General features: G+C 33.3%; 1 protein-coding gene across 5 annotated transcripts in view; it reads left to right on the plus strand.

Moving 5' to 3' along the window:
* Macrod2 (mono-ADP ribosylhydrolase 2) overlaps window positions 1-20,338 on the plus strand; it is a 2,042,921-nt gene that overhangs the window by 1,202,320 nt on the left and 820,263 nt on the right. For all 5 annotated transcript variants that reach the window (XM_046434337.2, XM_046434346.2, XM_046434363.2 and 2 more), the window contains one exon: window positions 5,923-6,044. In XM_046434337.2, coding sequence (XP_046290293.1) covers window positions 5,923-6,044 — 122 coding nt within the window. The remainder of the gene's footprint in view (window positions 1-5,922; window positions 6,045-20,338) is intronic.

A 20,338-nucleotide genomic window follows, 5' to 3' on the forward strand; every position in this document is an offset into this window, starting at 1 on the left:
GTGTTTACAGTGAATAAATATACTAATCTCGTATTCCAATCTTTGTCTAACTCTGATTTTTATTAAATCAGCAGTTAACTTATTAAGATAATAGTTCTGAGAACTCCAGATCAGTAATAGGTCTAATCATATCAGTATTTTTCTATGGTTTCATATTTACCTGCTACCAGGCTTGGTTAAATGGTAACTGATAAAGATGTTCAACCCCCAATCCTCCCAACCCCAAGTGTCTGGGGAGTCACGAACCATGCCTATTTTAGAATATGACCTCACATGCTTTGTTATTCCTCCAATTAAGAGGTAGAGGTCTGTGAAACAAAGTGGGAATATTTGTGACAATTGTAAACAATAGAATATGGCTGGAGTGATGCTGTGTGACTCCCAAGGCTGAGGTATAAAAGACAATACTGCTGGTAGACTTGCTTTTGGAGCCGTGAGTTCTCTTTTAAGTAAAATTGCTCTGAGTCAGCCATGCTATGAGCAAAACTAGACTCACTCACCTAGTGTGGCCCTGAAACTATGTGGGGAGAAACAAGCCCATTCATCCCTTAGCTGCACCAGTTCCCCACTGTTCCAGTGCTAGCTAACCACCACTGACGACAACTGTATGAGAGACCCTAAACCAAAGCCTTTCAGTTAAACCCTTTCAGGATTTCTGACCCCCAAAACCATAAAAAGTAAACAAATAAATTGGTGGTTGCTATGTAAACCGTGTTTTTGAGTAATTTATTGCCCAGCCATAGCTGACCAGAATCTGCATATATACAAATGTGAAGAAAAAGTAGTGGGATTCATGAAAAGCATACCAAAATTTATATATACAAATGTACATCATTGCTTTCACCTTGGGAGTTGTTTGTTATTGTGGTATTGTTCTGTGACTTTGGGTGCACTATTCTGTCCTCTGGGTATTCTCTTAAAATTCTTGACAATTACTCAAAATTGTTTGATTTTTGAGATACTTTTGAAGTACATTCATCTCGTACATTACTAGTTTAAAGTTTGTAACACTGCAATGTAAAAGTAGAGTAAAACTTTGAAGATAGATATTAGCGTAGGAGGAAAAAAATGATCTTTATCTACCATTTAAACCCTACATTATCTGAAAACATTTTTTTTTCATATCAAGAGATTGAGAATAGCAAAATAAAAGAAGATATACCTGATGGAGTCATTCTTTTAAATTTCTTGGAATTAAATCTATTATTTTCTTTGAGTGGGTTTATATAGTGATTGTTTTAGTCAGATTTTTCACTACTATGACTAAAAGGTCAGCACAATTGTAGAGGATGAAAAGTTCATTTAGGGGCTCATGGTTTCAGAGATCTCAATCCTCAGAGAACTGGCTCCATTCCTTGGGGCTTGAGGTAAGGCAAAACAACATGGCAGAATTATATGGCTGAGGGAAGCAACTCACATGATGGTCACAGAAGCAGAGAGAGAGATTCCATTTGCCAGATACAAAAATGTATATCCTAAAGGCAGGTCCCCAGTGACCTACCTCCTCCAGCCACACCCTACCCACTTTCAGCCACTACCATGTTAATCCCATCAGGGGATTAATTCACTGATTTTGTTAAGGTTTTCATAATCCAATCATTTCTCCTCTAAACCTTCTTGCATTGTCTCACACATGAGCCAAACTAACAGTGAGGTAAGCTTATCTTTGAAATGAGCATTAAAGATCTTCCTGTATTGTAGGATTATGGCAAATAGCATCTAGGAATATGGTTTAATAAACCATGTACTCTTTGTTTTGATCCTTTAATTTTGAATGGATAACACATTCACATAACTTGAACATTAGAAATTTTTACAAGTACACAGGGAAGAGTTTCTTTCCTATATTTTCCCCTATCCTTTTCATTTCTGTCACTTCAATATACACAACCACAATTATTAGCTTGTATATTTATCCTTTTAAAGATGTTTTATGAGTGTACTAGCTAACAGATGTATTCTGTCTCATATCTGTGGATATATTTTTATACCAATGGTAGCATGTTTAACATACATTTTGGCATTTTAAAAATTATTACTTTGTAACATTTCTTGATTATCTTTTTATATCTACACAAAAGACCTTTTTGCAGAGAATAATATTTTATAAATCAACTATTATTTAAATAATCCCCAAAGACTGGACACATAGATTGTTTCCAGTCTTTGTCATACACAATGTTATTATGAATGACCTGTATAAATACCCTTTTGTATATCAGCAAGTGTATTATCCATGGGATTCATTCTTAGAAATATCAGATAAAAGAATTCTACAATTGTGCCCTTAGTAGATGTGGTTAAATCACTCTCTGAGAATAGTGAAAGTTTGCACTTCATTCTATAAACATGTTTCATGTTTGAGAAACTTGAACCATGATTGATACTCATTTATCTGGACAAGAATGGATATGACTGCTTAGAATCTATAGTTCAATTCTTGATAGGCATATACAGAAAGAATTGTTTTGGGGAAATGCAAAGAATATTATTCTTATTTAGCTCCTTTGGTTTTGAAAACTGACACTCAAAGAAGAGAATGACTTGCTCAAGGTCATATGTCCCATTAGGGACAATTCTGAGACTTCTGAATTATATTCATATCTTGGTACTTGTAGTCTAGTGTTTTTTCCACAACAGAGAAAAGACGATAACTGTGCTATGTGCTGAAGATCCCTTAGAATCTACTTCTATTTCTTCTGTGGATGTTGATAGCTACCATTTCTTGAACCTTCTCATGAACCAGGAATTGACTTTAAACTTTCCATTCACATTGTTCTTATCTAGATCAAAAGATTCAAATTCAAGGCAAGATAAAGTGTTGCCCCTAGATTTTGCATGCATATATCTCACCTATGTCTGACCACCATAAAGATGCTATTCTGTTTAATAAAGTTTAATAGAAAGCATCATTGAAATGATAATAGCTGTTTGTCTCTAATGTACTCAAGCAATGGATTTTGAAACTATTACTATGAAAAACTAATATATGATATTTTTGATATTAAAAAGCAATCCTTAAAATAAAAAAAAAAAAAACATTATTGAGCCACTTAATCCTGTCCAAGTTCTTTTAAAATTGCCTAAATATCATTCTGTACTCCATCTGTCTCCATTATAAGGTTAAATGTTAATGATGCCACACAACACAGAAGGGAAGATAGGATCATCTCAGCTATTGCATTGATTTACATACAAGGAAACCAAATCAGGGAACAGTAAAACAATGGCTTCATCTGGGCAACTGATAACTTAGAGCTAGAACTGAAATAAGCAGGAAGTGCTCTTGACCAAATTTTACAACAGAAAAAGAGGAACTCTGCAAAGCAGTTACTTATAAGCATTATGAACAATTGAAATAATGAAAGAAATTTCCTTTCAAGCCTCATATTGATTCACCTTCAGCTTTGTGCATCTGAGAGGTCATCACATTGGTCAATAATAACAGTTGATCTTGGACACTCTACATTTAATATAGAGCATAAAACATAGAGATCAATATTTGATGTCGAGGAAGCTCATTTATTGGCTGTTTGTCCCTAGACCTTTAAATGGAAGAGAGAACTAAAGAGACACAAGGAATAATTTTTTCATAAATTCCATTTAAAGAATGTAGACAATGATAGCTAAGGGAAAGCAAAGGAAAGGGTTTTTATTATGTCACTAGTTTCTGCTCTTACCAGTTCCTCTCCACTGCCCTCCTTCCCATTAATGCCTCTAAGCCTTCTCTTTACTAAGCTCAAGTGGACACATCTTTTATAACTGCAGATAAGAGGCACTTATTCTTGATCTTCTCATCCTCAAAATAGGCGGGCCATGGCCATCTCCTCTTGCTTCTTTATATATTAAGCATTTGATATAGAAAAGCAGTAGCAAAGGAGGAAAATAAAAGTACATAGACTTCAACTTCAGCAGAGAGTTTGAGGGTGCTAAAATGGCCCTGGAACAACATTTCCCAAATGTTAATTTGTAGAAACTCAGTCTTATGATAGATTCTGCAAAACAATTTCAACAGTTAAATCCTCCTGAGGATTCACAACTCTTTAGCATATAGTAAATGCTGAGAGAAGGCCTACAGTGTGGTAACTGGTTTGAATCAAGTCAACCAATGATTCCCCAAATAATTGACTTTTAAACTCATGTCTCACTGCATTCACTTAGGAAATTCTGCCTGATAGAATCCTATGTTGTTCCTCTCTGTCTTTTTCCTCATTTGTATGCATTAGGGGATCTGGAATATCATACCTGGGTACAAACAACAAGTAGTCACAAGGAGTAATGAATGAATCTAAGCACAAGTTCCTTTCTTCATGTGTTCTAGTGTTCTTTAAAAGACAGAAACTAAATAATAATTCATATGAAAATCCATTACTTAGGATACAGAGCTAGTATTGCTTGAATATATGTAACTCTTACTTTTATGATAAAAATATCACTGTATAATATATTGTGTTAAATTCAACCTAATTTCCCTTTATCTTCCATTTCTATATTGTACCAGTTCTCACTACAATGAACCAAGCTTACCTGTGAAATCACATCTGCACAAAATTAGTAGTAAAGTTTCTCTACCTTCATTGATCACACAACATGATCTTTAATATTGTCAGTAGGATTTTAAATATATTTAAACCAATTCTTTGTTTTTTTCTCACATATCAAATAATAGTCTCAACATTTAGCAGGTAACCAACAATATTTTTTTTCCCTTTCGTGATTTATATGTTGCTATTTAGATTTCATTTGAATTTAAACTCTGCCATATTCTTCTTTTTGTAATGTACTCTTATTATTGTCCTTTGGTGAAATTAAGTAGTACAAATAAATCAAAGCAAATTATTTAATTTCACTATAATGTTCAAAGACTATAGATTGAAACTTACCATTTTTTCAAACTTGATTAGTTGTGGTTTACATTAATGAAATGATCTAATTATCCAATTTGCATATAAGACCAAGAAGCAAAAGTTAAAAAGTATTTTAAGAAATTTGAATTAAAATTTGGGATGTTTTTCTTTTAATCTGTTTTTACTTTAAATATGAAGGTGGTCCTATTCTGTTATACTCCTAAATTTAAAATTTTATATGAGAATTGAGTGGTAGAGTATATGCCTAGCATGTGTGAGGTTCTGGTTTCAATCCCAGCATCAACTTCCTCCCAAAACTTTATGCATGTGTAGAGATCAAAAGAATAGCACAATAGTTGGGTTTTACATGTAACAGAAAAGTCAAATTTTGTCTTTTATTGTGTAAATAGAGATTGAAAATATATATTCCTTTGTGATAATTTAATATATTAAAAATAAGTGACTAACAGCCTATTCAAGTGTATATGCTCTGTTATTCCTATCATACCTCATATATGTGAGGATTGATAGTTTCCACTTTAAAACTGAAAAGAATGTTTTGAAATTATTCTTTTAACAATTATTATGCTATAAATTCTCTTGGCATTTTTTAAAGAAAATTGATTTTCTTTATTATGTGCAATGCCTGAACTTGTCTTATTTACAAGGAAAGTTATGGCTAGCACTGGCTCTTTCTTCCCATGTCAATTCAGTTGCTCATTTTGTGGGCAATTATTTCTCAGTTTATTTCCCACCAAGGATTTGTCTTTTGCCAGGGTGCCAATTATGTACATCTTATACTGTAATCTGTCTCACTTGCATCTGACCAATAATGATGGAACAATTCACTGGTAGGAAATTCCTTTTCACAATTATCACTTTCCTTGGAAATTGCCTAGTTTAAAGGAAGTTGTACTAAAATCTTTTACCAAAGAAGCATTTACATCATCAATATTTCTTAGCTTGTCTGTCTCCAGGCTCCAACACAAATACCTAAAATAAATAAAGCACCAATTATTTGAAAAGTAAAAAAATGCCTTCCTTATCCTATTTCTCTTTCCTTTTGCATTTACAGATGTCATCCATACCGTAGGGCCAATAGCCAGAGGTCATATTAATGGTTCCCACAAGGAAGACCTCGCAAATTGCTATAAATCATCTCTGAAGCTGGTGAAAGAAAATAACCTCCGATCAGTTGTAAGTACTTTCATATTCCTCATTTCTTATTTTTTTCAGCCTTTATGTTTTGGAAATCAATCTTGTCTAAGAAGAGGTAGGAAACCATTTCCAAAATTCTGAAAATTAAATTTAAGGGTTGCAGCTAAATTATATATTCTCTTTAGTTATCATGACTTTACATGTTGGTATCCCCTAAAAATTTGCTAAATTATTTATGATGTTTTAGAATTTGAAACTATAGAACTCCCCACCTAGAGTCATCTTGTCTATTGTCTTCTCTTTATTTTGCCATTTATTTTCTTTTGAATAAAGTACAAGGGATGCTAGTGGCCAACAGTTTTAAAGAAGGAAATTAGAAAGTGCTGAGTATTATCGTACTACACATTTATTACATATTGGTAGTGTCCATATGCGTGTTTAAAGATGAGTTTAATCTTTACCTACATGTTTGAGTACACAAGCTTGTGTATAACTGCATTGCTTTAGAAATGACTCATTTGCAGAAATTTACTCTGTATTTTTATCTGAAAGTTGTTTATGAATCTTTTAGATTCATTTTAGTCATCATGAACTAATACTTTGTAGCTGAGTGTCCCACATCCCTTCTAAATTTTATCATTTTAGACAGAACATTCAGAAAATGTGGCTCTAATCTATTCCCTTAACAGTGGGATAAGATGAAAGGAATTTTCTTCTAGATGGATTTGGAGGTGTTTATCCACCTGCTTTTCTTTTACAGCATGTCCTACCTTTATTACATCTCAATTACATCAGGAAAATGAAACTATGAGAATACTAGATTGTAAATAACCAATAATAAGTTAATTTGGCCAGAATCCCTTGGGTTTTTTCCCAAACATATGTCGTAACCTATTGAAATTGTGGGGTTAAACACTTGACTTTGTAGCAGGCTGAATTGATCAGCATTGCTTGGGATTGCACACAAATCATGATTTTACTATTTGCAAGGAAAAAAATCAAGAGTTATACATATTGAAATAACCCTGAATGACTGCTGTACTTTTGTGTATGACTGTAATTATAAAGTGCCTTTTTCAGTGCAACATTGGTGAATTTGCTTGAAATGAGAAAACTTTTTATAAGCCAATTTTATAGCCCTTTTAATCTTTGCATAATTACAGAGCTGAATATTTTATTTTACCCTTTGATTTTTTAAATTTTCTGTTTGCAAATGAATCAATATATAAGAACCTATTCTGTCTCAGAGGAGAAAGCTGAAGTTCAAAGAGAATGGAGCAAAGTAAACTAGGAAGCCGGTTGGCTAATTTTGTTCTCCATAGGAAAGTAAGGAAAATCGAAACAGGTGCGCACATTCAGGGAATAATTAAAAATTTGTCAATATGGCATATTGATTTTAAAAGGCAAGGGGCAGAAGTGCTTGGAAAATGGACATGTATAGAAGTTTCCAACCTGGGAGGGAGGGATTTTGAGACCTGAAGAGAATTTGTTTAATGAATTCACTGGCTTCTCTAATGATACGCTTTTAAAAGCCAAGAAAAAAAAAAGAGGCAAAAAGCCCACTAGAAAGAGTATAAAAACAGTACTCACTCTTTAAATGGGGGAAAAACATTCTTAACTATAATAATGTTAAAACAATCATATCTGTCACTGTGCTACTTGCTACCATTGGAAGTGGAATAAGTATTATGGACTAAATTAATTTATCAAAGTGTCCTAGGTTGGACTGATGCAATAAGTTAGTTATTCTGAATTGGAATCAGCCTACCTTAATATTTTAGATGAAGATTTTGAAAGATTACTTAACTGGTTAAGTAATTAATTAGTTAATTAAGATTACTTAACATGTTACTTAACTAAAATTATCAGGTGATCCTGAACTGAGTTTATTCTAGTATTAGTAATTAAAATGGAGTAGAATATATCTGTAAAATATGGAATGAAATGTCCAGCTAAAATAAGGACGATGTTTTTGAGTGGTTGGCTGGAATTGCCAACAAATATCTTGACCTTTTTTCATAAAAAAGTTTTTTCATCCTTTCTTCTTCTTTTGAAGGGGGAGATGAGAGTGTCTTTATGCTATGTTTTGGTCTATCATTAAAAAAAGAATGCTAATGCCCTCAAATTCTGATTATTTGGGGGAAAAGGAAAGTTTTTAGAAATGTGATTATGACTGGACACATGTCCAGGCTTGTAGTGGCAGACTCACAACAATAAACTAGAGTTTATTTATTAATGTCAAAAGTTTCTCAGAAACCCTTTACCAAAGGGGCTTTAGTGTTCATTCTAGCAGTTAGCACTGTGTGACCACAGACAAATAAGGTCAAAGTTTTGTAGCATCAGTTGCTAGATATAACAAATCAGCAAATTACTGTTATCTCAGACCTGTCAAACTCAGGAGGTTATTATGAGGATCAACTGAGAAAATGAATTTAAGATAACTGGAGAAATGTATTCTCCAGCAACTGTAGTTTTTGACTATGTAACTTTTAGTAGACATTGTTTTTATACTTTATGATTGGCAATTTAGAAGATAGGTATTATTCTTGCTTACATATATATTCTGAACACCAGAATCCTTGATACTTATCATGCTATTTCTTGATGTTTATAAACTAGAATAAATTATCACAAAGAGTAGTTTTTGATTTAGCATATTATATTTATTTAAGCTATTATTTACATTCTTAATATCATTTTATTCATAATCCTTAAAAATGTAATTGTTTATATTACCAGCTCACTTCTCCATTTACAATAACACATGACATGGGTTTTATACTGTTCAGTATATGCATTGATTTAAATTATATTCTTGCATCACCAACTATAGCTGTCTTAAATTTATACTCTAATTTTTTAACTTTTAAAAGTTCTTTCATATTATGGTTTCTCTACTACATGTTGTTTGGCAGAAAAGCCATAAAAATGAATACTGAGCAAATAGTTAAATCAGGATAGCTCATATATAGGGAAGCAGTTATAAGGCAGTATGGGAAATTTCATAATGAGGTTATGTTACTTGAGTGCTTCGAATCACTTAGCATGCGCTGCAGCTACAACTAACCTCAGAATGTCAGAGACTTATGAATAGTGTTTCATCTCATATGTATAATATCTGCAACTCATAACCTCCTTAGTCAAAGAACATAAAATTTGCAATTTTTTTCTGTCTTGGGGTAGAAGTGACCTATATCATTTATGCTTCCATTTTATTGGCCAGAGCTATTCATGTAGTCCTGCCTACATATAAGGGGCCAGAGAAATGTTCAGGAATAAATTAAATATTTGATTGACACCATTTTTCTGCTGAAGTTAAACCAAAGGCTTTAGGAACACAGCAGAAAGATCTAAAGTATCTGCTTTTACTCTAATTTCACCAAAGGAAAATATTTTTCACATTTTTACTAGAGGTAAATTAATAATCTGATTTTTATTTATTTAATAAATACTAATGAGACCACTGTGTATCAGGACATTATTAGATGTCTTCTAAAACATGCAGGACATAATGGTTGTCTTCAAACAAACCCATCATGTCCCCTGTATGATTTGAGACTATTCTGTACTTCTTGTATCACTTTTAAATATCTTCCCACAGTTGCCTGAAATTTCATAATTAATGAGTAATTTATGATGGTCAGGCTTTGTTCTTTCTCTGCAGTTTTCCTTTAAAATGCAAATACTCATGAGATCAGTAGATAATTAATTTCCTAATACCTTAATATGAAGGAATTTATCAAATTACTTTTTACTTTGGCAGGATAATTTAGAGGATGATGAAAGTACTGAGCACCTGGGACTGGGGGAGGAGGAGGAGAATTGGAAGGGAATCGAGAGAAACAGAATAAGGAGTGTGGTATAAATAAATAACACTTACCTCCCAGATTTTCCAAAAGGGTTTTATTTTTAAACAAAGAGAAGAAATGTTATATGCACACATAATCATGTAGAAATAAGGTAGTGATTTGGATGTTGGATATCCTGTGGATAAAATGTTTGACTATGAAAAAATTTAGGGGAGAAATTTTGCCTACCTTTCAATCTCTGAATAGAGATTAAATAGAGACCCTCTTTGTGAGTGTCATTTTCAATATATACACCCATACGTTTACTTTAGGCACTTAAGAAATTAATAAATCTAATGACTCATTTTATACTAGCATTTCTTTTTTATGAATTATTATTTTAGTACAACCTTATTAATTTCAGGAAATATTTAAACTGGGAATTTTAACCATGAATCTCTTTCTATTCTTACCATAAAGGGTTTTTAAAAAAATGCTGTCCAATTTTTCATGCTTTCTATACCTAGTTTGTAGGTTTCTTATTCTTTTAAACTTAACTATAAATATAATTCAGCTACTTTTCTTCAACTTTAAGTTTCCTTTGGACAAAATTCAAATATATGCAAATTAATTTTTGTAAATACAAAATCAATATTGGTTGAGACTGTTGATTACAATATTGGTAAAATATCAGGCACCATGAGGATGCTAAATAAAAGTTAAATGTACTGGACACTGGAATAGGAAAAGAAGTGTTAAAGGAAAATCAAAAAGGGTTTAGATTTTCTCTGTAAAACCTTGGGAGAGAGAGGTAGATGTGAAAAAGAAAAGAAAAGAACAGTAACAAAAAAGATGTCTTAGAATCACAGTATTTTAACATATGTGACCCGAGAAAGCAATAGGCAGGCATCTGCAATATTTTGATTTTTGGAAAAACAGTGTGACCTTAGAAAGCTAAACTGCAGATAATATACAATATCCCCGTGACTATGTAATACCTAAGACCTAAAACATCTAATTGAAAATGGTGTATTGTCAACCTAAACAGCAGTCAGAGAGAGATTCTCTAAAGATTAATGAAGTGTATTTGGAAGTAGGTTAGCATTGCAGTGGAAATATCTGTACCATAGTAAACCATGAGCATATTCAAGGAGGTTTGAAAAAGTCGAAGTTTTTAAGAGCAAATTCAGAAGGATTACATAAAATATTTTGAATCAATTATCCTTGACCATGAAGATTAATAACAAGGCTAGAGCCAGTCGAAGGTTGAACAGAGTTGCTAGGCAGAGGTTCACGCAGAAGTATTTTTTTGTATAAGTCTGCTGTAGTCTTTGTGTAACATTATGTTTCCAGCTGAGTTACTATTAGGAAATTGTATATAATACCCCTTACCATCCAGCTTATTTATTCATTTTTTGTTAGTGAAGCCATTTTGATTATGGCAGTTTTCCCAGTATGTTGATGAAAATCTTGGTGAAACCTCAGGGGAAAGTATAGTAGGAAAAACAAGAAAGAAAAATTCCTAAGGAGCAGGGGGTAGTTGATGAAAATCAGCAATATTCTATCCAATACTATATCTCTGAAGTAGAGAATGACAGATACTATCTTATACATCATCCTCTCTTTATTCTGTTTAAGCATAGATAATAGTCTATGTGAATTTTTATAAGTTATTCCTCCACTCTATTTCTTTTCTTTACAATCTGGTCTTAAATTCCTTTATGGTAAATTTTAACATGAGGTTCATTTCTAGGAGCCTGATCTGTGACATTTCAAAAGGATCTCAGTAGTTTCTTCTTTCAGTATCAGTTAGAAGGTGTAAACTCTTATTTGTCAATGATATTAGACATCTAAGAAAACTCCAGTATTGATAAAATATACCATGTTTGACATTTTTTGACAACATATAATAAGAAAATAGATGTTTTGTTAAATAAATGATCATAATCTGAACATAAGTCAGATTTTACTTTGGTTAAAAATTATTTTCCCATTGATGAATTTAGAGGTTTTATGTGATTATGGGCAGGCTAAAATTTGTATGTTGAAATCATGTACATTACTATAATTTCCATGATTATCATGCAAGATGACTTATGAATGGGAAAATATTGTAAATTTTTACTGGTTGAAACAATCCAGTGTCAATAGAAATCTCTCAGAGCTAGGTGATATTCTCGCCACGAGTCATAGATTTTGAGAAGGAATAGCTTATAATGCAGAAGACAATAGACCTACAACTTCATTGCTACCTCTAGGCATTGTGACAATGGAGATTTTGGAATTCTGCATTTGTTTTACTACAGCGTAGGTTTTCATTTTAAGATGTAGTCAAGTGAATCTTATTTTCTTATACAAGTTCTCTTCTGAGAAGGTTGCCATGGCAATGAGTTCTCAGCCTGAAATACTTAAATGTTGGTTTTATTTCATTATCCAAGTTTCCATTACAGGCTGCATCAATCAATGCAGTTCTCTATTCAGGAAGACTTTTGCAACCTTAAAAAGCTGACCCTTTAATTTGGTACCTCTGTTCATCTGCCTAACTTGACGTCACCATTTTTCAGCTAGTCCTTTATCTCAAAGAACCCTTTTTTGTAGAGCCATGGGTTTGATCTTTTCTACTTTCTATTTAGGCAACATCTAGTCCTGGCTCTCCACTGTCTGATTTATAAAGGATGATACCATGTCTCAGTGTCTTTCTTAGTTAAGTTTATAAGGACTCTGTGACTAATGATACTATGAATAAATAACAAGAACAAAAGCATTTTCACATTCGGACTTCACTTTACAGCTTACCACAGTACATTCCTATATATCATCCTATTTGTTATTCAAATGATCTAGCTAGCTGCCTCTATTTCTTTAACTTAGCCAAAGTGGGAAGGGAAGACTAAATCAAGACCTTTTTCCCCCTCCCTTTTCTTTCCTGTGCACACTCTTCCTAAGATTTCTTAACTGGGCATAGGGGTAGAGAATCCATTTGCAATAATACTCTCATCAGGTTATTATTACTTGAAACAACAAGTAACCAATACAGGCATCATTAAGAAAGAAGAGGGAAAGCATGAAATAATGGCAAATGAACACATTATATCTGAGAAACAGATAGTTATCCACCCAAACCTGTATTTTCAGATACTGTACAATTCATATCTTCTGATAGACATACCAGAAGGATGATTTAAGTTGGAGGAGATCATTTAACCATGAAATAGAATAATAAGGCTAGTTAAAACTTCTGAACTCTCCCTTTGTGCCAGCAACTATGCTTTACTCATTTAATCCTCAAAATAATCTCGAGTTAGAAAGGGTGGTTTCTTCTACTGTACAGACAAGGAATAAGAGCCAGAGGATGATAAAGAAATTACTCAAAGTCTTCTATCAAGCAAAAAGTGGAGATGGGTTTAAACTGAGACAATCTAAATCCAGGGGTTTTAGCCACTGCGCGTTTCCTTAGTCCTGTCTAGTTATGTGTTTTCTCAACTGGTGATTCTTGGGAGGGGCTGGGGAAGTAGTACTACTGCTCTCTAGGGAGCAGTCTGTGAGGGTGGTTTTGGGAAATGGCAACAGGGGGGTGTCACTAGAATGTTGTGGGCAGGGATAGGAATGCTGCAATATGTGGGCTGGCCAAGCACATTGAAAGCTGTCCCTCATCCCACACAGCTTTTTACTGTTTTGCTGGTAGACACATAAGTAAAAATCCATTCTTAAACTACAGGATACATCCAAACAAAGGCTTTTTTCTCCCTTAGTATATATTGAACTACCAAGAAAATTAAGGGAAGCTTATACTTAGTTCACTTAGAACCTTCCCAGGAAGAAATATGTCATTGGTGGCTGGGCCACCTGTGGTGACTGAGTCACAAATGCACCCCATCTATTGGAATCTGCATTTATAGGTGTTCTTTTCTTGGTGAATCAATGTAGAAAAGCAGATACCTGATTGCATGTTACATGTGCTATTGTAGCCATACCTGAATCTTGACATGTGGAAAACAGAATTTTACTACAATCACTTTCCTTTTAATATCTCTTTCATAGTACACTGTAGCACTAGATTGATTTTTTAAATTTGACATGTTATCTTAATTTGGCTTTCCCCTGGAAGCTAATGATTTTTGTGTATTTTTATTCAGAAGATAGAAACACGAAGCACTTGCAGAAGATTGGCAGCAGGGGGGTGGGGGGACTGAGTAAAGGAAGGAAAAGCTGTCAAGAAGGGGTAGGTATTGATATTGAACAGGTTACCATCTTTGGACAGCTAAGGCTTAGTCCCGCCAAGAACTCTGGAGATCATATAGACATTCCTAGGAGTTGACATGGGAGGGGAGGAAACATGGGCTATTAGTGTCCAGTTCCATCCATTGGTTAAGGACTGTAACTCCAAACATATTTTGTCTGCACCTTGGTCAAACTGCGACAAAGTCCTCAGGGCTCTCTGCGAGTGGTGTTAAAGGTGTTTGCTGGAGGATGCTATGAGTGGGCATGTATTGGAACAGTTCTGAAAAGATGTGGTTCTGCTTTATGCATGTAGGTGAGTTTTACCATTTAGAGTTATAAGTTCATCATAATAAGTTGCTTTACAAAACAATTTTTATGAAAAGGGAGGGTTGGGCCTGGTAAAATTGAGAATGATTTAAATTTTGTTGCTAATGGGACAAAACTATTCAATATGCTAAACACAGATGGCCACTTTTAAATTTTATTCTTGAACTCAGACATCAAATTCTCTGTTTCTTTGATTTAAGTGTATTGTGATGTAGATGTCATAAGGATGAAAGTTGACAAAATAGTGTATAACCTATAGAATGCATGGAGTTATAAAAGTGAATATGATGCTCAGGTGATAGAGAAATAACATCACAATATTGTGTCACTTTGCTTGAGTTTTTTCAATATCTCATAATATTAAACTTGAATTCATCATGCAATTTGCAAAAATTTAGCCACTGAAGTTTGAATATATATAAAAACCTTTTTTTTAAAAAAAATCAGAAGACACATATTAAAGATGAACAAATTGGTTCGAAGGTCATCTTTTATTTCATTGCAGTATAAGGATTCTTTCAATTCATGTCTTCCTTTAATGTGCTGGGAAATACATTACCTTATATTTTCTACAAAAATTTCACAATATAGTTATGATCCGTTCTTTCAGTACAAGTGTCTGAACCTTTTTGTTTCATCTATACTTGGAAAAAATTATTTTTGGTCACTTGTACATTCTGTAAATACAAGTCTGGGATTCTAGCAAAGACAAGAAAAACTATGTTTAACATGAAAATATAAAGCATCTCAATTTGGTTGGATTTGTCAACATGACTATTTTCAGTTCTTTTATCAGGATAGGGAACATTTCCTAGGAAAATCATCACTGGTTTCTACAACAGAGTCTTCCAGAGGAAATACTGGCCCAAAACACTGTAAAAGAAAGTATATTACATTAAAATTTGTATAGATGCAGTAAACAGATTTGCTATGCAAGCTCTCATATTGAGTGCTTTATTTTCTCCTGACCTGAGCAACAGTTATTAGATCACTGTATCATGAGGAAATAGTCAATTCAAAACACGGACCACAGAGTCCCCAGCCTGCCATTAGGTTTGAACAACTGAGCAATTTTGGCATATATCTAGAGGGTTAATAGTTTAGAGCAAAGGCAATAGCTTTAAATTGTACATTTTTTCTTGCAAATGTTCAGATTTATTTCTTTGGGAAAGCAATTTCAATGTATAGAATCTAAGCCATTTGTAAGCTGTTGAACTGGGAGACCAAAGGAGCAAAAACAAATAAAACCAATAAAATTTTTAAAATAAAAATAAATCTGTCAGTGGCCAAAAAGCTCTCTTGACTTGTTTATGAACAATTCGATAGAGTTGCAAAGAGGATTTTATTTTCTAATGAAAAACATGTCACAGATTGGTTTCAAGCCACAATTTAGCAATCTTTGTAAGATGTATACACAAATATACACACTTTTAAAGTGTATGAAGGGTGAAATATTTTCTTTTCTTGGTGTGTCATGGAAGTGGGATAGTATTGTATTTATAATTATGGATTTACTTCATTTTAGCCCATATGAACTGAGTACTTTAGTGAGAGTATAGAGATAATTTACTTAGTGCTCTATTTAATACTCACCTGAGACAGTGTTTTGAAACTTTCCTTTCTTCAACAATCTTATCAAGTAAGTGATCCCACAGGATACATGATATAAAAGCTTATAGACCAAATTAAGAGTCATGACTCACATAGTTTATTGAATTAAGGGGAATGAAACTGGGGAAAAAGAGAGTCAGGTTAATGAATTTAGGCTAGTCAACCAATGAATGGAAGAATAAAACCAATGAATGGAAGAATCAAACAATCAACCAAACAATGAGTTGGTGACATTGTGGTCACATGCCCTGTGTATCTCTGTCTATGATTTTAGTTTTCTAGGCAACCATGTGGTTATGAGGACCTGAGTTACAGTTTGAGCAAGGGAGCATGGCAGATAGTACCTGGGGCAGCAACATATATTTGCTGTATTGGAAAGACACAGGGATAAGTGTATGTGGCTAGCAGCTCAATGAGTTTTAGTTATATATATAATATATATCTATATATATAGATACATACATACATACATTCCATTTTTCTTTTCTTCTAAGGAAGAATTTAAAATTTTCAAATAATACCACAGACACATTGCACTTTTTGTGTAATGGGGTGGCAAATATTAGTAAATTATTATAACTAAGTGATGGGCAGTTGCTGTGAACTTAATTTTGTCCCCTCAAATATACATATATTTGCACCCTATCCACCAATGTGGTGGTATTTAGAGATGGTACTTAGACCTCATAATTGCATTTGGAAGTTTAGATGAGTTGATTTGGGTGAGGCCCTCATGTGGAGTTTTTCTTCTATGAAGAAATATCAGATAACTTGTTTCTTTTCATTGCATCTGTGCCCTGTGAGGATATAGCTAAAAAATATACAAAGTGAAAGTCAGGAAGAGAGTTCTCAAAAGGGAACCATATATCCCAGAACCTTGATCACAAATCTCCCAACTTTCAGAATTTTAAGAAATAATGAATTCCTGTTGTTGAAGTCATCTGGTCTATGTCTTTATGTTATGGCATCCTAAGCTGAGTAATACAGTGATTGTATGGATGTACATTATACTATATTCTATTTTTTCATGGTTGATTTTTTTCTAGAACAAAATAAATTTATATGTTTAAGTATAAAAAGAGAATGATAAGTGATAATAATATGTGCTTCCTAGGATTTTCATGAAGCTAAATGAAGTAATATTTATAAATTGTGCAATGGACAATAAATTAACATTTATTAATGATAATTTATATAACATGTATATCTAGAAAACTGCTAGGTTCCAGTCACTATTAAAAAGTACCTGGGATATATCTGCCCTTGTGGGGTTAACATTCTACTGGTAGTAGTTATCATTTTTATGACTAGATAATTCCACAAAATTTCTATATTCTACAATTTTTATTGCTATTGCATTCCTGGAAAATCTTCTCATTATCATTGTATATTTCTTTGACTACCAAATCTTTGAAAAGCTAAGATAATGAGCTAAGTATAGATTCAGAAAATGGCAGTTCTATGAAATGGTAATAGCACAACCCTTCATAAAGACAGATGACTATGTTTTAGTCCTGTAAAGAAAGCATACTGGCTATTTCTGAAGATCATGTTTTACTGGGCAATCTGATGAATCAATCAGAAAGCTCTCTGGAGGACTGAGTGCAGTTAACTACTAAATAAAGTCCCCCAAAACAATGAAAATTCAGAAACAGTTACTCAGGCTTATGTTTTTAATGCAAAAATTAGATTTTTGAGACTATTGCTCCAGTAAAAAGGGAATAGCTAAATCTATGAAATGCTTTAAATTTTTTTGTGATGTTTGGATACTCTGGAGAGAAAGGTCTCAAATGAAAATGTGATTAGCAGCATGAGAAAGAAATAGACGACCCGTTCTGTAGCTTAAATTAGAGCCATTTCTTTATCAGGTCAATCTTTCATATAAGAAGACAAACTATATTTTTTCTTCCATTAGCAAGATTGTATCCCTCAAGACATATTAAGTACAAAGGGGGAAGATACAACTTTATAGTTGCAGAAACCCAGCAGACAACATTTTACCCAAGTGACCAAGATTCACATATATAGACATCATGAACCTCTTGGTATGATAGATTAAGAAAGAGGACTACATCATTCCTGTGATATTCTTGCAAACAACAACAACAATAAGCAAACATACAAAAAATGCAGAACCTCTGGTCATTAGAAAGCATTAGGCAAATTCAAGAAGGGACATTCATCAAAACAGTTCATTTGTACTCTTCCAAATTGTCAAGGTCATGAAAAAAAAATGAGACTAAAGTGTGTTCTTTTTCATTGACATTTTTGTTATGCTAATTGTTTTCCAAATGTTATGCCAGCTTTGCATTCATGGGATAAATCCATCTTAGTGCTAGTATGTAATTATTTTTATCTATTGTTGGATTTATTTTGCTGGTAACTTGAGGATGTCTGTACCCATATTCATTAGTTAGTTTGTGTTTTTTTTTTTTAATTGTGGTGTTTTTTTGTCTATTTTGGTAGCACAGAATAAAGTGAGAAGTGTTACCTCCTCTTCTATTTTTATTAGAGAATTTGAGAAACAGTGGTATTAATTCTATAATTCATTGGAAGATGATTTAAAACTTTTAAGATATTATATAAAAACATTTATTTAGCTCATATTTTGGATATCTAAGACCAAGAAGTGAGAATGATTTACATTAGTAGGAATGTAAAAATCAGAAACTCTTAGAATACACATTTTCTTTTTAAATGGAAGGTATTTGCTTACAGGTTTTCTAATTCCACAGTTGCCTTGTCAAAAGTTGTAGATTTTATTCTTCAGGAAACATTGAAATGGAGCTAAGAATGCAGGAGGTTAATAAAGAAGTAACTTTGCTATTAACATCTGCAAGGGACAGAATTGAGGAGAGAGAGAAGTCAGGTGGTAATGTAGTCTGCCTGGAGCATCTGCTGATCCTACTCGGAATCCAGAACCTGAGGTGGATCTTCTAAATTGTCCCAAGTTTGTGTGAGGAGTCCAGGTCTTTATATTCTTGTTTCATTCAGTCACTGAATGCAGGCTGCACTCAGGAAGGGGAATGAACTTAGGTAAATAGCTTGTTTCTGCCAGGGGTAATTTCTAGAGAAGACTGAGAGCTGAGGGATGGTTCTTGGCCACATTACCTGCAGCTGAGGCAGTGTACCCTTCCATCCTTCAGGGAGCCTGGTCAGTGCATCACAGTGTCCATTACACCAGACACCAACAAAATTGGGATTCTTAAACTGTGATTTGTCTAATTTATTCAGCTGTTATGTATTCTCTCTTGACAATATTTTAAGAAATTTAATGGCTCTAGGAAAATTAGAATGGAGGTGAAATATTTTGCCTCTTTCAGGAAACCAACTGTAAATGTTATGAGGCTGAGGGGTCTATGTTTACTGCTCATAGCTGAGTCATTGTGGCCCATGTGCAGATAATATCACTCTAGGAAAGAGTCTGAGTTTGTTCTCAGAGCTCTCTTTTTCTATACATGCTTTTGTATTTCCTTAATTCTACATTTTTTTTTCTCGGTCGTCTCACTCATTTTAAAGAATAAATTATAGACTCACACACAACAATATATACATATTATACATTATATCAAATTCTGCATTATATGCAGTGGGGCCAGCTTGTGCTAATTTATGAGAGCCGATTATTAAAATTTTAGGAATTTTGTGAGTTGATTGTTAAAATATAGCCTTTATTAAAGGTTAAATTATATGCACTCATAATTTAGTACATTATATTGAACACAAAGGTAATATATACTGAGCACACATCAGTTCCTGATTATTTTACTATTATGTATGCTTTTGGGGTTTTCTTTGTTGTCCCTGCATGTTGGGATACTATACAATAATGGGTTTCTGTTCTTTTCCTCTAAACTCCATGTTCAATGACATAATATAGGTAGTATGAAACTTGCCATGGGATGATTAATACCACAAAAATCAACAAATGCCACAAATCAGGGCTTGATTTGTTATTTTGTTGATCATCATGATTTACAAAAGTGATGGAGAAATGCTAATAATGCAGATTAAAGTTTTGTCATTTTCCATATGTGAAGCATTGTGAATATTACAAGAAATTGGAAATATTCCTCTTTCTTTTGAAAACTATGACCTATTAAGCAAAGAAGCTGTGTACTCATTGATAAAAAAGTGAAGTTATAATATTTGTCTTTGTCACTTGTTGTTTTTGTCTTTTCGTTTACATTGATGAATAATTTTCTCAGGTATTTTGTCATAGCAATGAAAAGCTAACACAAGGGTATACTAAGCACTGGTAAGGTGGTCCTGTTATTGCTCGTTTAACAGCAACACCAAAGCAGGGTTAGGTAATTTCATATTTAAGTAATAGTTTTTGTACTTGGAAAACAGGAACAAGGCAAGATTTTTAACTGCCTCATTTGA

The sequence above is a fragment of the Marmota monax genome, unplaced genomic scaffold (genome assembly GCF_021218885.2).
Source record: "Marmota monax isolate L192 unplaced genomic scaffold, Marmota_monax_Labrador192_F-V1.1 WCK01_AAM20220418_F8-fsc00005, whole genome shotgun sequence".
Lineage (NCBI taxonomy): Eukaryota > Metazoa > Chordata > Mammalia > Rodentia > Sciuridae > Marmota > Marmota monax.